Here is a 17,478-nt window from a genome sequence, read left to right on the forward strand (position 1 = left end):
CAGCTTATTTAAACCAGCATTACCATGTTAAAGTCAAAGCAGCTCTGCCAATTAGCTAAGGATATGGTGATTAGCTATTTCCATTGCTTGGAAAAGCACAGGAAAAAATCTTGATTTTTTTAGAAATCCTCTAACAAAACTAGGCAATATTTTACTATACCTTATGTATGTGATTCTTAGAAATGTGAAGAAAATAACCCTTTGGAAAGTACACCCAGAAAATTTATTTCTGAATGTTATCTGACAGTGTTTTTCATTAGTAAACAAAGTTTAGTTCAATATCAAATTATCCATTTTATATGAAACAGCATTCAAATTTCTGCTTTTCTCATTAAAAAGGGGATGTTCCCTTTAGATTAAAAGGAAAGTGGACTATATCAAAATCTCTTCCAATTCAGTTTCAGTTCTTCCCCTACAGTGTCCCAATTCTCAGTTCATACTTATTTCTATATTTATTTTAGAAGTCACTCTTCCAGGATCTCATGATGTCTTTAGCACATGGATAGAGTATGGTGTTTGGTGCCAGGAATGCAGTGCAGAAAAAAAAATTAGAAGGACACAAAAACCAGAGAAAACAAGCAAACAAATGAACCAAAACACTGGGCTTCAAAAATAAGCAACCACAGTGGGGTTCCACTGCAATTTGATTATGTAATAACCTCTTTTCTTCTTCCAGAAGGTAATGCAGAGTTGTGAAGTTCAAATATAATACAGAGGATCTTGTTTGTTAGAGTGGAAACAAAGTGATAAGTTATTTATAATGCCAGGCCTGTTTCTGATACTTTGAGAGAAACATGGATATTGTGTGTTGAGTGTTGATTTTAGTTTTATTCAGTGCTAGGAATAGAAAGACTTTGTCTCGCTCCCAGTGTGCACACAACAAAAGTTAAACCCTTCCCATACACTGAGTTTACTTTAGCTGTAAATTATATACTGTCACAGAAGAACCTGGGATGTCTTCTGTAAGTGAAGAACTGCCAAATTGGTTTATAGAGAAGAAAGGGCTCTCCTTTAATCTTTTCTTTACTACTTCTCATGGATCAAATTCTTCCAGCTTCTTCCATTGCATGCATGGTGCCTTACTCTCAAGAGCGACCCTACTGAAGGATATGGTATTTTGAAATTTGGGGAAGATCTGTCAGGTTTTAACCATGGAGTTTGGACTGAGTAAAAAATTTGGTTAAGATTTCAACCTGTGCTTTCTCCATAATGAAGGTGGTTTGGATGGTAACTAGAGTCAGAGACAGGGATCAGTACCTACTCACAGAACCATCAGGGAAGTTTTGGTATTCAACATTCAGCATGTGGTTTTCTGCGAACTGGAGTTTAATGAAGAGCACCCCAAACCTTTCTGAATAAAATTACAGAAGACTATTCAGCCACAGTTTGTCTCTCAACTGGTCTTGGAACAGGTATTTTTGATAACTGAAGAACTGTGCCAATTTAGAGCTTCTTTCTGCTAACACGTTGAGATTGTCATGCAATGTAATATAATGACATATTAGTAATTTGGAATTCCATGGAATAGAGGTAAAATTTGCAATGGTTAGTCTACTCTTGATCTAAAATAGAGATGAACAAAGTTTTCAGGATGGATAATTCTGTTCAAAATCAATCAGATCAACTACCAATTTGTAAATAAATTACTTTCTATTAAGACACAAAGCAGCTTTCTGTGAGTGGAGAGTAGTATAAAGATTTTAAAGCTTCTGCTTCTTTTCACTAACATCATGTCTTTCGGGGGACAAATGTTTAGGCAATTACTGTAATTATGATAAGGACTCCATTTTCCATGTGAAGTAGAGAGAATGAGTAGTCACACAGGACTGTATAATTACATTTATTCCCAACCCCCCCAAGAAAATCTTTCACTCAGACAGCATGAGATTGTTTATTTGATACATCAGTGTTAAAATCATACAAACACACGTGGAAGAAAATTAGGAATTAAATTATGTCTTTTCTTTGAGTCCCATTAGGGAAACTGAAGGGAGCAAAGAGAGGACAAAGTAATGTGAACTCAGTGTGAAGGAATGTAGCTAATGTTTCTTATCTGACCTCATGCTGAGCCACAGCACCAGTGCAAAGCAGTTCTTCTATAGCGTCATCCTCATACCCCAGCACGCTCTTCAGTATCTCCACTGTGTGTTGTCCAACAAGTGGAGGTGGTTTTGGATGTGACATAGCAAATTCACTGTATCTGACACCTGGTCCTGAAAATAAAAAAAAAAACAAATAGGAGGGAAATTATTTTCCAGAGTTACTACCCATATTTATATTGAATTGTTAAAGGAAAGTACCTCATTTTCACACCAGTTCTAATCACAGTCCTTACCATCAAAATGTTATATTCTGAAACTACAGACTAAAAAGATTCCAGTTTGCAATAATATACCAATAAGCCACTTTTAAATAGGTCACTCAAATGCAGAATTGCTGGATTGCTGGATAGTCATGAAATGTTATGCAAATCTTCCCATTTTTTCCAGTGATATGTATATGTATATCAGGGTGCTTTGAGTCATATTATGTCGCCAGTCTTCCACTCTCTGCTGAACAGCAATGCCCAGCCCACTCAGGATGAGATGCAGAAATCCCCACATTTCTACGCCATGAGGCAGAACAAGCATAAGGACACAATTCAGCGTCATGTTAACACCCTTCTACTGTTGTCAGAGCAGTGCATGGACAATGGGCAGCACCATCCCCAGCTGGCAGAAGCTCAAGCACCTCTGCAGTGTGCTCCATTATCCTGCAGTGACACAACTGACAGAATGACAAAACCAGTTTGGTTTACATGTTTTATCAAAAATACAAGTAGCAGTAGCCATAAGAAAATCAACAGTGATTTATTTGCTCTGGAAGGAATAATTTCAAAAATGAAAATCTGGAAGCTGGCAATGATAAGAAGTCTTCTATTGCAGGTAGTCAGATGTCATGTTTTAGTGGTGCTCTGTAGCGAACTGATTTCAGTGTAGCTCCCTGCAGACAAGTAGCTATACCCTTACTACCAGACTCAGAAAGGAGAATGAGCCATAAATTCATGCTGGAATCAGAAGTGAGGTGCACCCACTCACCTCACAGAACTGAGGTGCACTTTCATTGCATGTGCACTCAGCACATGCAATGAAAGATTAGCTGCCTCACGGAGAAAGAGAGGACAATAGTTTCCTTAACTGCTAATTGAAAACTCTTCTTTAATACAAAACTGAAGAACATTTGATGCTATTGACAAAATGATTCCTCTATTAATAATAATGGCTTTTATTACATCATTAAAAGAATTTACAAAAAAGGTTATATTTCATTATATCTTTGTCTACAAAACTACAGCTTTGCTTTGAAATACAAAGAAATACAAAGAATGTTTCAAAAACCAGAACGGTATTTATTTTATTTCTGAAGAAATAGAATATTGACCAGCAAGGGAAGTGAACCACAGCATGAATTGGTAAATTTACTACATGAAGCTACTACTTATTTGAGGAGAGATGTTGGCAAAGGTCAGTCAGGATGATAAAACATGTCATTTTATTATTTTTTGCCAGTCTTCATGAACTGGAATCAAGTGTTTAGTACAATAAAGTATCCACCTCCAGGAAAGATAAAATAAGACAAAAGGTGCCTAGAAATACAGTATTTTTCAAGCGGATTTGGTACACTTCTGACAAGTATGCTCCTGGAAGGACTAATGGTTGGACTTGATGATTTTACAGGTCTCTGCCAACCAAGATGATTCCAGGATCCTATATATGGTTTCTGAGTTTAAAAAGGAAAGGAATTACAGTTGATGAATTGCAAACCAAATAATTTAACTTCAAGTTCCATTCAATACTGGATTAAATAATCACAATGAAAATACTCAGCAGATGAGTAACAGCCAGCATGTACCTCTTGAGAACAAATAGTAGTGTGACCTCTTTTCTTTCTACCAGGAAAAGGGCTGGAGGTGAGATAAATCCCATCTAAATTTAGAAATCAATAATCTAGATATAGAAATTTAGTTCCTTAGATACTCTTTGGAGATAACTGAAGATGAAAGAACACACAGTGTCTTCTAAGACACTGATAAATGAGTAAACCTGGCCAGATGAACTGCAATCACCTGTGTTTCTCCATAGAGGAAAGGGTAGACAAGTGTCCTAGATGGGGAGGTTTACCACCCAGACATCAAGCCAGGTGAGATGACCCTCTGTCATGGTTTAACTTCAGCCAGCAGATAAGCCCCATTTGCTCAGTCCCCCATCAGTGGGATCAGAGGGATAATCAGAACAGGTAAAGGCAGAAAACTCACAGGTTGAGATAAAGAGTGTTTTATAGGGAAAGCAAAAGCCTTGCACACAAACAACAAGAATTCTCTACTTCCCATAGGCAGGCAGGTGTTCAGCCACCTCCAGGGGAGCAGGGCCATGTAACAGTGACCTGGGAAGACAAATGCCAAAACTCCAAAAGTTTCGTCCTTCATCCTTCTTTACCCCACTTTATATACAGAGCTTGATGTCATACAATCTGGAATGTTCCTCTGGTCAGCTGGGGTCACCTGTCCTGGTTGTGTCTCTTCTCAATCTCCCATATGTTCCCAGTCTTCCCAGTCCTGAGAAGCAGGAAAGGCTTTGTGAAAGCCCTGCTCAACAATTTTTAAAAATCTCTATATTATCAACCCTGTATTCAGCACAAATCTGAAACACAGTCCCCTACCAGCCACTGAAAAGAAAAATGCCTCTACCCCAGACAAGACCAACACATTCTTCAACCTGTAAGACACCAAATCAAGATCTGACTTTCAGAAAGAAAATTGTCTGCTATTTTCCATAAACTGACTGAAGAAACAAGGTCTAGATAAATCCAAAACAAAGTGCAATACTGAGAGGGAAATCATATTCAGAGAATTGCTTCTTGGGATCTTCTAAAACAGAACATTTTAAGTGAGCTCCAGAGGAATCTGTTCAGCATGAAGCACTTAGCAGTTTATTTTCACCTGATGGCTGATGGAACTCAGATCTTACCTGCTCATCTTTCTGAGGACATCAAAAGTTATAACTTCCTGTGAAGCACATTTTACAATGACCTGGCTACATTGGAGAAATGGTCTGATAAAAGAGGGTGAAATTCAATACTGTCAAGGGGAAGGAATTATGTTTCATTACATAAATACAGGGCAGGGGACAACAGGAAAGTAGGAAGAGTTAGGGGTTATTGTAGATCACAAAGCGAGGATGAGTCAACAACATCATGCTGTTGCGAAAAAGGCAAGCATCATACAGGGGTGTACAAACAAGAGAGATGCCTGCAGGACACATTTTTGCTCTAGTTAGAGCTGGCAAGTCACAGCTGGAGCAGTGTCTGGTGTGGGGCCCCCACTGCACAGCCATCTGGAGCACCTGAGAGCTTCCACAAGACAGCAACTGAAATTTTCACAGGGAACATGACAGATTGAGCCAAGTAGGATCATGGACCTAAAGAGAAAGGCTAGAGAAAAACAACTTCAAAACTGTTCTCAAAAAATGTATAAAAACCCCACCACTACCACTAAAATAAACCCTAAACACGCCCCCCAAAATCCATGCAAACTTCCTGCAAGGGGGAAAGAAATCCTTTTTCATGTCCATGATGAGAAATACTTGACTTAAATTGCAACAAAGGAAACGGTAGGAAACAAAAAATAAACTTTTATAATGGTAGGGTAACAAAATGCTGAAACAAGCCACGGGAGGAGGCTGTAGAGTTTGTATCAATCCAGTCTTTAGAAAGGAGATTTATTCCAGAATAGTTGATTCCACAGCTGATCCCTGGGGCTTGCTGATGGATTAGATCTCTCACAGACCCTTTCACACACTAATATATGTCCCTTTCACCCACTGTAATATGAAAGCTAAGAAACAGCTCACATCAGGGATAAGTTTTCTATTAACTTGTTCCTCTGATTCTACTCACTTCAAACACACCAAGTTCAATTTTTAGAGGAAAACTTCAGTGAAAGATCAGTACATTTTAAAGGGAAAGGTGACATCACTGGGCAATATTTGTATCAACTCCTCTACTTAGGAGTGAGTAGGAGCCCTAGGAGGGCAAAACTGGCAGTAGTGCAAGCCACAGGAATGATCTCTCTGCCAGCTGAAATGCTTGTGACGATAATTTCAAAGTAAAAATGCCCTTTAGGGATTTATTAGTCTAGAAATTCAACATAGCCACAGAACTATTATGCAATTTCTACTAAAAAGAAAAGATACAAAGCAATCTTATTTCAGGAGTGTGTATCTGGGAGCTCTTTACACCGAGAAATCAACAAACCCTCAAAGGTTTAGTAACTATAGACTTTTCATTTGCTTGTGCAAATTTTTGCTAACATAAAAAATTATAGATCTCAAACCCTGGGAGTTTTTGCAGTGATATTGAAAGACACATAATAAAATCTCTAAAGAGAGAAAACTAAAATTGACATTGTGTGCAACAGACAGAATGCTTCATGCTTCCCAAAGAAAATTAATCTTACAAACTAGAGCATGCTGGAAAATTGCAGAGCAATTATAAAACCAGTGTCTTCCTTGAGCTTTTATTGTTTGATGCATAATTCATCACGCTACTTTTCACTTTGATAGAGTTATAAAGTTATCTACATTCATTCAAAGGAGCTACTTGCTAATGATCCATCATTAACGATTCTCTGTTCTTTCCTTGTGTAACTTCTACTTGGCTTCTGTGTCAATTAGGAGGGTGCAAAGCTTGCCAGTCAGGCTTCAGCAATCCCACGCTCCTACTGAACAACGCTCCAGGAAAGCAACCAGCAGAATGCTATGCAAATGCTAATTAAACACAACTGCCTTATGAGGAAACCATCCCTAGAGGCAGAGAGAGGTGAACTGCTTTAATTAAGGTCAAAAGCATTTGCATGTGGGTGAGTTACAGGAGCCTTGCAGATGAAAACAGGCCTTTGCTGGGGTAGAAGAAGGGTGACTGGTGAGGGGGTGTAAGGTGGTGGTCATCTGTGCATCCTTGCTGTCAGCAGGACATACTCCATTCAGACATGAAGTTAAGGGGGCATTTGTTATCACCTGAAAAAAGCAATGAAAGAATGAGTGGTAGCTGTAATTTATCTTTGCCCTGTCAAATTAAAAGGAGTCTGTTTCTCCTTTTGCTATGATTATCACTGACAGTAAAGCAAAGAGCTCTTTCACCACATTTAAATTCTAAGCTAATATTTTGCTATTATTATCATCATTCTGATTTTGACACATTGCTAAAATACATGCTGTGCACACCACATAACCTACAAGAACTAATAGTGTGACAATAAATCAAATTTTTTTATCAATTGCAACCACAATGACAATTGTACCAAGACATCTTGAATACTTGAACTGAGCTTCATTAAAAAGAATTCTTTTTCTTTGGGGCCTATCTACTATGGCACTGCTAAGCATTACACTGAGTCACTACTTAAAGACATACCAAACACATTAAAGCAAAAGAGAAAAATGAGATAAAATCACTGAAACGGGTCCAGAAGGATCCTGCAAGAGTGAGATGCCTTTGAACACTCACCCTAAACAGGTGAAATACACAGCAGTCTTTGGAATATGTCTCTGGGCATTGCTGAGTTTGGAACAGCAGAAGCAAAGTCATTTTCACTCTACACACAGCAAAAATTAAAGCTGAATTTCAATTCTATTAAATGTGCAAAGCACAGTATATAAAAATGGATAAAGGTAATAATCTTTGCTTTGTCCTGACAAATAGCATTCCTCCAGCATTGTACAGCAGCCACCGGAAAACACATTTTCTACAGAACAGGTTAGAGCATATTGAAGCAATCTAACTCTCAAACTATGTAGACAAAATCAGGCCTGGGGACAGTCAAGCTCAGGAGAAAAGTCATGATTATCTCTTATTATTCAAGTGGGACAAGGAAAAAAAGGGAAAATTTGAGCTAATGTATGTGTATACATTCTGCTTGAAACATATCATCTACCTTTGCAAAAAAAGAGCAATGAGAAACACAGCACCACTTGTTAGTTAGTTCTACCCTAGCATACAGTGTAATTTATACACATGTAGGAATCATATGAAAACAAACAGTATTTGGTTTGCATTGCAAGGTTTTGGCTACAGGAGCAGCTTCTGGCAGCTGCCAGAAATTTTCCCTATATCTATGAAGCCAATGCCAGCCAGCTCTAAGACAGACTCACTGCTGAACAAGGCCAAGCCAGTCAGGGCCAGTGGTGATAGCAGCTCTGGGGCTACATATTTAAGAATAGGAAAAAACCTGCAGAACAGTAAGCAAAAGATAGAAGTGATAATGTGTGAGAGAAATGGCCATGCAGATGCCAAGGTCACTGAGGGGGAGGACGTGCTCCAGGTATCAGAGCAGAGATTCCCTTGCAGCCTGTAGTGAAGACCTTGTGAGGTCTCTGCCTGGTGAGGCAGCTGTACCCCTTCGGCCCATGGGGATCCACAGTGCAGCGGAGACCAACTTGCAGCCTCTGGAGGATCCCAAGCCAGAGCCACCTGAAGGAGGCTGTGACCCCATTGGAAACCCACACTGGAACAGGCTTCCAGTGGGAGCTGTGGACTGATGGAGAGAGGAGCCCATGCTGGAGCAGGTTTGCTAGCAGGACCTGTGACCCTCTGGATTTCCACACTGTAGCAGACCATTTGAAGGGCTTCAAACCATGAAAGAGACCCACCTTGGAGCAGTTCATGAAGAACTACAGCCTCTGGGAAGGACTCACGTTGGAGAAGTTTGTAGAGGACTATAACCCATGAGAAGAACCCCACACTGGAGCAGGGAAGAGTGTGAGTCTTCCCACTAAGGAGGAAGGAGCAGCAGAAATCTGTGATGAACTGTTCACAAGCCCCCATTCCCCACCCCCCTGCACCACTGTGGGAGAGAAGGTAGAGAATCAGGAGTATAGTTAAGGCCAGGAAGAATGGAAGGGTTGGGAAAAGGTGTTCTTAAGATAGAGTTTTATTTCTCATTATCCTACTGTGACTTGATGGGAAATAGATTAATTATTCCCCAAGTTAAGTTTGTTTTGCTCATGACACTGATTTTTCTGTGTCCTTATCTCAACCCCTTCCCCTGACCAGAAGAGGAGGTGAGTGCTAGAGCAGCTTTGGTGGGCAGCTGGTGTGCAGCCAGAGTCAACCCACCACACAAAACAAGCATGTATGCCTCTTTCAATAACATGATGTTGCTACACAGGAGTTTTGCAATTCCAATGAAATATCATCAACAGTTAAGAATGATGGCCCAGAGCCAACATATTTGCACGCAGATCCCTTATATGCTACGGGTCAAGTGTTTGGAGCATGCAATCAACTGGTTATGAAACTGGCCTGAAGGATATCAGCAGGAAAGAAGCAGTGACTTTAAAGGCAATGAAAAAGAAAGCGATACAAAATAAGTGCATGAGAGGGGCTTCATGGCTACTATGAAGAATATATGGGTGTTGGAAATGATGTGTGCAGCGATATGATATGAGGAATAGACCAGGGCAACTACATTTTGAGTGTATGATTTCTTCCCATTGGTCCCAGCCATGACTTCTGTCAATCCATTATTCCCAGCTGAGAAGATGGTGTGCCCAAGCACACAGCACTGCACAGTTTGGCTACCCCACTTTCCACCAGGTTTCTCCCCCTTGATGAAAATCGAAGCAGAAAAGTACAAAAGACAAAAAAGCTCATTATACAGGACTTGCCAGTATGACTAGTGCTCACAGGCTTCAAAGTAATCTTCAGAATTAATGACCTGCTCCATCTCAACTGGAAATTTCTCATATTTTTCTTTTTCTTACCATAGATCTGAAAGTTTAGGAGCTTGGGAGACTTTTTGAGAATCTATTAAATTGCTGGGAAAAATATTTCTTTTTGCATTACATTAGAGCAGGTGATCTACCTTTTAAGAACAACTCATAATAGATTGGAAAAAAAAGTAATTAAAGAAATAATATTCAAAATCTTGCCCCTTCTTCCTTACTGCTGCTTCCACTTCCTCCCCCACTTAGAGCACAGTCACACACTTGGCATCCAGCACAGCTGAGAGGGGGGAAAACTTTGGCAGGATAAGTAGGAATCAGTAACTGAGACTAGAGAGGATGGACAAACTTGCAAATGGTAATAAAAAAAGTAAACCTTGCTCTAGGTGCCATAGAAACACACATATATATCATCAGTAAATACTAAACATTAAAATTGGTAGGGCAGTAAATAGTGTCAATACTAGAAATATCTACAAGCCACATTTTCTCATTTGGACAATTCTGACTTCTGTGGGAGAGGTATGAGGAGAGTCCAACTGCAGACAAGTCAAGAATTTTAAAACCGCAGCATTGTGAGAAGAATGACTTGACAGGCCGAGGGTAAAAACATATTATCTGTGATAGCCATGATGGGTGTCTAAAAATGAGACCACTTTTAAACCAACACTTAGGCATTCAAAACATCCCCTACACAATTCTGAAAATCCTTTGCCAAGTACATTTATAAAAGCACTTTCTCACCTGAAGCTGCATGTGAAAAAATGCATTAAAAACCATTTTATGTATTTCATATCAACAAAAATCTTGGATATAATCAGTGTAAATCCCACTCAACATTTATATAACTCTTTACATTTTCCAAAAGACACAATACTGACTGTACCTAATTAATATTGCATGACGGCTGGAGTAAAGGAAATAATTTATCAGTCACTCTAGTTGCATATTTGAGAGTAATCCCACATAATTGTGCTATCTGAGTAACACAATTTTGTGATAGGACTCTTGGCACCCAAAAGCTTTTTAAAAAAGTTGCAGTATGGTGGTGTCTACTTCTTCCCACGTGTATCATCTCACAATGCTTAAAATTTGTCCCAACTTTTTGTATAGACTCACGTGGTCCCACTCCTTCCTGAAAGCCCCAAAGACCTCAAGAGAGGATTTAAAGAAAGACAGGAAGGAAGATGACCAGTAAGAATGCACAGAGGTAGCAATTTTAAAGAACTATAAATTCCCTAGGCAATAATCTGTAGCTCCATTTCCTAAGGAAACAAGTTTATGTGTCTGTGCTGTCTTTCTAATCATCTGTTTGTCTGCCTTGTCCCTGCCACACACAGTAACTTCTGAATCTGTCAATTTGACAAAAGTGTAGACATCCCAAGGTAAATAAATTCTTGAAAGTGTTATGAAAAATAGCAACTGCTGAAGGACAGATGCCCAAATTACTGCCCTGATGACACAGAAAAGCCCCCAAAGAATGCAACTGTTATATTATTCTGTTTGGCTGCCAATGGCTTACCAGTAAGTACAGACACAGCTCTGTCAGATACATCTAGCACATACTGTAGAAGGCTTAAAGGACATGAGGATAGTTCAGGTCATAATAAGGATACACATAGAGTTTATCAAGGATGTAAGTTTGAAGTACAATGCTATTTAGTTCCAGAATTTCTTTTAAGTACCTTTTCTACAGTACTGTGGAAGGTGTGTTCTAGGGTTTTTTTATTGCTCTTGCAGGAAGGAGCTGAAGAGCTACATGGCAAAGACAACTTGCTGAGAGAATCCCTGCAAAACTCTAAAAGGAAATACCTGCAGACACAAGCCTAAACTACTGAAAATCCAAGCTAAAAACATAATTTGTCTCAAGTCATAACCTAATCAATACAAAACTCAATACATAATCCCACCACAGGATGCTGGTTAACCACAGGTTGTGTACCTAATGCAGAAATTACAGAGTGAAGCTGAACTTGCACTACACAGGAGGTCAGATCATAATATGATCACAGTGGTTATTTCTGAACAAAAACCATATTAATTTCTTACATGCCCATAAGCAAAACTGTTTCCATACAACAGGGCTGGGGTTAAAATGGCCTGTCTGAATCTCCTGTGATACTTAGATGGTCAAGCCACATATTGTTTCATGTTGCATCTTTACTGCAAGCCAAAAGGCCTTAACTACTGTATTGTATGGAGAGTAATTAGAGAGAAGAATGCTGACATGCATGGAACAAGAGAAAACAAAATGCTACCTGTAATGAGCCTCTTGTAAGGACAGAGCATTGCCTAGTTGCAACACACTCACATGATGTGGAAGGCGAATCATGCCCCCAGCTGAACAGGAAGGGAAGCAGCTCCTGGAGGGGAGGCTCTCCTACTGAGCCTGGTGAAAACTATTTCCGAGTCCCATGCCTTGTGGTTAGTGTGAGCCTGCATGTTGGAATAAGACACGCCAGCCAACCCAGTCTGTATCTCCTCAGTGCACCAATTTGTCCTTTCCTGTGTCCTGTCTCCAGCTATAAGTTAGATTCTTTGGCTCTTCAGAGACCCAAAAAGTAATCCTCTTGGCCAGCTGTGCATCATCAGAGTGGGAGCAGATGAGCTAGCTCTTCCTTGCAGATGAGCTTTTCCTTACTCTTTAGGCAACCAGCTGAAGCCCAGATACATGAAGCTGATAATTCAGGGATGCAAGACAATTCACACTGAAGGACATGCACAGCCTAATCCAAAGTCTGGGTATAATTTGTCTTGCTTACTCAAGAGGCACTTTTTCAGGATAAGAGGCTTTAAGCTTTCTCCAAACAACTGGTGAAAATAACTAAAAATTAAAAACATTATGGCCTTCCATTAACACAAATTCAAAAGAATACACAAAAAGCTCCCCTAAGAAACTTTTGAAAATGCATTTCTTGTTCCCAAACAGCCTGACAAGGTTCACAAACCTGATATTCCAGCTCCCAGAGAACATTTTTCTGTGGCCTGTGCTTTAAGTATTTCTCTAATTACTTCTGTACCCTTCTGTAAGCCTGGACATCAGAACACAGGACTGATTATTTTGCAGAAGATAAATAATTTTCTATGTCCCTTTTTTATGCCTCTAAAGAGCAGACCAGCTCTTTTCGGTACACCCTGTAATGGGAATTTATGTTAAAATTATTATTTTTGATGGCTCACATCATGCTTCTTTAAGTTTCCTTTCAAAACCAGAGGTGTTTGTTGCATAGTCCTATTCTGGAATTCCTATCTGATAGTATTAGATCCCACTGTAACATCCCCTTTAACAGCAATGGTTGGCAGCCAGAATAGAAAGTGAACTGGATGGTAAATGGTTTATGGCAGGAGCAGTCTACCAAATTGCTTTGAGTAAGTTCCCTAACCTCACCACAACCCACTGGTATATTAGTACAGGTTACTTATTCATTTATATAGGATGATTAAAGTCTTGCAACATCCATCTTAGAAAAAGAGAAAGAAAACTCAGAAATCGAGAGAAAGGAACTGAGAAATGAAAGCCTTCCTCAGCCCACCTGTAGCAGAACTGCTTCCAGCCACTTTTTTAAGACTTTTACATTGATTATTTTTTCCTCAACAACTGCTTGTTTTAGCCAAAAGCTTAACTCTCAGAAGGAGTATATTATTTTTAAAAGGCAAAGATTTGACATTTAGTTAGATGTCAAATCATGTGTCTGTCATGTGCTGTATGGATATTGCTACACTCCTTTATTCTATATGTCTTCAGATTGTTCCTCTGTGGTCACAATACACAGGCATATAAACCTCCACATTTGGAAAATTCAACAGTCAGTTGATACTTTCTTCCCTGGTTGGTGACCCACACAAAATAAGTATTTTCAGAGTGAGTATTAAAACAATGGGAAAAGCCATCAGTTGCAGCCCTGCCAAGGAAATTCTGTTGGTTGAAATTCTTCATCACAGATGAGAGCCAGGTAACTCTGTGTTTGAGCACCATGGAAATATTTGGAAATCAATTTTCAAGCAAGGCACCTATGATTAAGTAGGGCTGAGCACTGCGCACAGCCTGATCATTCTTCCAAAAGCTCTCCCACTCCACCCTCCATTTACTTCTGCTGTCCCCTGTGTAGCAGAATGAGGCCAGTTCTAGTGCAAAGGGACTTTCCTTGGCAAAGGAAGATGGGAAGGGATTTGATACTTTGTTTTGGATTACTTGAAGAACTGCAAATTACATTTTTAGCTCTTTTTGGGTAAGGTGCCCAGACTCTTTGAGGCATAGGCTACTAAAAATGCTGGCTGAGTTTTGAAAAGCTCTGTGCAACCTGGGATGATTCTTTGAGTGTCATACTTGAGACATCTTTAAAGGGGCCCATTTTCCAGTAAAAGCTGAGGACATTTGAAAACCTTTCCCTTTCAGAATGCCTCAATTTGACTGTGCAGAGACATCTGGTATTCAAAGTAGACAAGAGGAGAGGAGAGAGTATCCTTCCTTGAGCAGAGGAAATTAACATTCTAGACATATAACTTCTTTCAGCCATTTCTATTTTTTTTCCTATTTCATATTTAAAGTAAGTCATCAGGTTTATCTTAAGTTCTTTAGAGGGAAGCGGTGTGCTTAAATTGCAGTCTGTAAATGGGGTTAGAGAGAGAGCACACTGCAGATTAGGCTGGGTTTTTCCATTGATTTGTAATTTCTAAGTGACAACTTGATCAATTCTGTCTCAGTGTGGAGGGCTGGGAACAGTTTTTCTTGTTTTCCACTGTTTGCTGCCAACCCCTGACACAAGATATTCAACTCATCTTCTTGCAAATGTCAAAGAAGAATGGGCAGGAGAAACAACCATGTCAAACCAAGCAGCCTTCAGTATGGTTTTTTGTTCTGTGGGCATGCCAGTGCGAGCGTGTGAATGTCACTTAAGTATAGGCTGCTTCTCTATCAAAGTTCTTGTGGTTTCTAAAATTTGCCAGCCTTTACTCCATTAGAAGGATTTCAGTTTTGTGTTCTACCCTAAAGTGGGCAAAAGAGTCAAAAATCATCTCTCCTCCCCCGCAAAGACTAGAGTAGGATTAACAACCAGAAATTTAAGTCAGACACACCCATGAAGAGGAATGAGGCACAAGGTTAGGAAGCCATCCAAAGAATGGTTGCCTACCTCCTTACTAAACTAAATTGAGCTAAAGTCCCTTTTTGCTCAAGAAGACAACTGAAAAGCTGGGGAATAAAAATTATAAGCAAATTGAAACCAGCCATGCCTAACCAATACCCTACCTTAAATGTGTGCAGATCAGTTTCATAAAATATTTCCCCATTCTCTTTTTCCTTCTCTTGATACTTTGACTGCTTCCTTCAATTGCCCTTTAAACTGCAAAACAAAATGCTTTTACTGACGTGGTTTGTAATTTTGAAGCCCAAATCTTAAACAGCAGGTGCTTAGTTTTAATGGAATTTTTCCATCCCCAAATGTCTGGGATCATCAGTTGCACCTCCCTCCTACACAGCCCCTCACCTTTTATCCTTTGCCATTTGTTTTTGTGGATTTTCATTTAATATATTTCTTCTGCTTTCAGCAATCTGCTTTTTCACTGCAAACCCTTCAACCACTCTTCTTATTTTACCTCATACGATTGGCAAGTGCTGTCTCCTAAAAATCCATATAAAATATGAAAGGCCTTGCTGCCTCTGGTCTTGCTATCTCTAACTTCATTTTCAGCAATGCTTTGTCTCTTCTACACTGCACTGGCAATTTGAAAGGGTCTTAGACTGGTTGTAAATATTTGCACCACAGGAACAATTACATTTTAATTGCCAGAGGTCCTATGGCTTCTCTGCACACACACACACACACACACACACACAAACATGAAAGACCCACAAACAAAAAAACCCCAAACCCAAAAAAAACCAGCAAACCAAGAAACAAAAAGAACAAAAAAAAAAAATCAACCTGAACCAAAATAACAGTTGGATTTAGTTAATACAATTATTTTGAGCAAGTCTGTGTGTGGGCACATTTGTTCCATACTAACAGGTTTTGTTTCCATTTAATTTTAGCTTTTTGGTTGATTTTCCTTTAGTCAATTTTCTCTTATAATTTCCTTTTTTTTTTTTTTTTCAGGTTGCAATAGCATATATAAAAGCATGGATTAAAAGTAGCTGTGTTGAAAAAAATGGGATTCACATACTAACATTGGAACTAGAGATGCTGAAGTGAGTGAATGCCTACTCTGCCATGGTGCTGGTAGATTGCTCCTGAACACAGTACAATTTAACAAAGTAGATAATCATCAGTCTAATCATCTGATTAAAATTCCAGTAATAAGGAACTGATTCCTTGTATCCAGAAAGACCTTTCCAAAGTTTATGTTTTAGTTAGTCCTCCAACTCTATTTGTATTTGAATATTAAAGAACAGTTTCTTTTTTTCATTTGCCCTTCTATTGCTTATCAGATACACTTACATATCAGTATATAGCTCTTGCCCAAAAAGAAATTACATGCTGCAGAAATGACCTTATTTGCTAATAATTTTGACAATTTGACTGAAAACTCTGCCTTTTAAAATATGAATTTACATTGCTCAGCAGTAAATCACAAGGTTTTTATAATTATAGGTTTCTCATAACTAAATTTTAACTGAGCTTTCCATTCTTAACAAGGCAGCCCAGTTTCAGAAAGCCATACCAGCCACAAAACTCAGAGGTTATCTTCTGCACTGAGCATGCAAAAATGTTTAATACTAACACAAATACCTCTCACAGATTATTCTGATTCTCAGGCTGATTTCTAAGCCAGCTGTTCTCAGGCTGATTCAATGTGCAGATTTCATTTTAAACCAGAGAAATTCCCTAGTTACCTGCCATATAACTAGATCTTACAGGTGTAGGGCATGTTTGTAATGCTTGTTAATCTACTTGCAGGGAAAAAAAAATCATAAAATCAAATAATTTGTGTCGCTTTCTTGGATTCTAATGTTTTCTTCCTAACTTTCAGATACTATATCAACAGAAGAATGCCAGGAATTACATCATGCTTTATATATGTACCTGTTACAGATTATATTCATTAATTTCAAAGCCAGATGCTATTTTTGTTTAAAGTAATGCTCGATGGTACACTTTTTAAACATATATACTACATATGTATTACATTCCAGTAAGAGTAACTGCTTGCTGTGAGATGCAAAGATTTAAATTTACCTTGATTATAGATCTGTTACATTACAGCTTTGTTCTTTTCCACATAAGTAGTGCAACTAGCTTCCTGCTCCTCCCAGGTCTTATTCTCTGTAGAGCAGTTTTGATAAAGAAACAAGACCAAATACAAATGAAAATGATGAAAATACATGAAACTCATCAGAAGAAACTAATCATCTAATAGTAAGGTCAACCATAGTACAGACTGTTGAGCTGGGAATTCAAACAACTGGATTTTAACCAATCAGCTCTGTGATCACAGGCAAATCAGGTTCCATTGCCGTATCTTTGTATTTCCTGTACAGTTATGTTAGACTTGTCTATTTAGATTATGAAATGTTAGGAACTCCAGTCACTGCTTACTATTTGTTTGTACAGTGACTGAGAGAATGGGCTCCACTTTGTATTGGAATGAAATACAAATAACAATTTTCTGATATTCTGTCTCCCAGAGATGCTTCAGAGGAGTATGAACCACTGTCCCAAGTTATATCTGATAAATTGCGTATTACTCTGTGGTGGGAAAGATTTCTTTCTAATCCAAAATA

General features: G+C 38.9%; 1 protein-coding gene across 4 annotated transcripts in view; it reads right to left on the reverse strand.

Moving 5' to 3' along the window:
* Positions 1 to 1,875: 1,875 nt before the first annotated feature.
* Positions 1,876 to 17,478, reverse strand: part of SUGCT (succinyl-CoA:glutarate-CoA transferase) — a 314,684-nt gene continuing 299,081 nt past the window's right edge. For all 4 annotated transcript variants that reach the window (XM_071429808.1, XM_071429806.1, XM_071429805.1 and 1 more), the window contains one exon: positions 1,876 to 2,213. In XM_071429808.1, the coding sequence (XP_071285909.1) occupies positions 2,050 to 2,213 (164 nt within the window). In that variant the 3' untranslated portion in view covers positions 1,876 to 2,049. The remainder of the gene's footprint in view (positions 2,214 to 17,478) is intronic.

Source organism: Agelaius tricolor, unplaced genomic scaffold, assembly GCF_023055355.1.
Source record: "Agelaius tricolor isolate 1412-34295 unplaced genomic scaffold, bAgeTri1.0.p SCAF_6, whole genome shotgun sequence".
Classification (NCBI taxonomy): Eukaryota; Metazoa; Chordata; class Aves; order Passeriformes; family Icteridae; genus Agelaius; species Agelaius tricolor.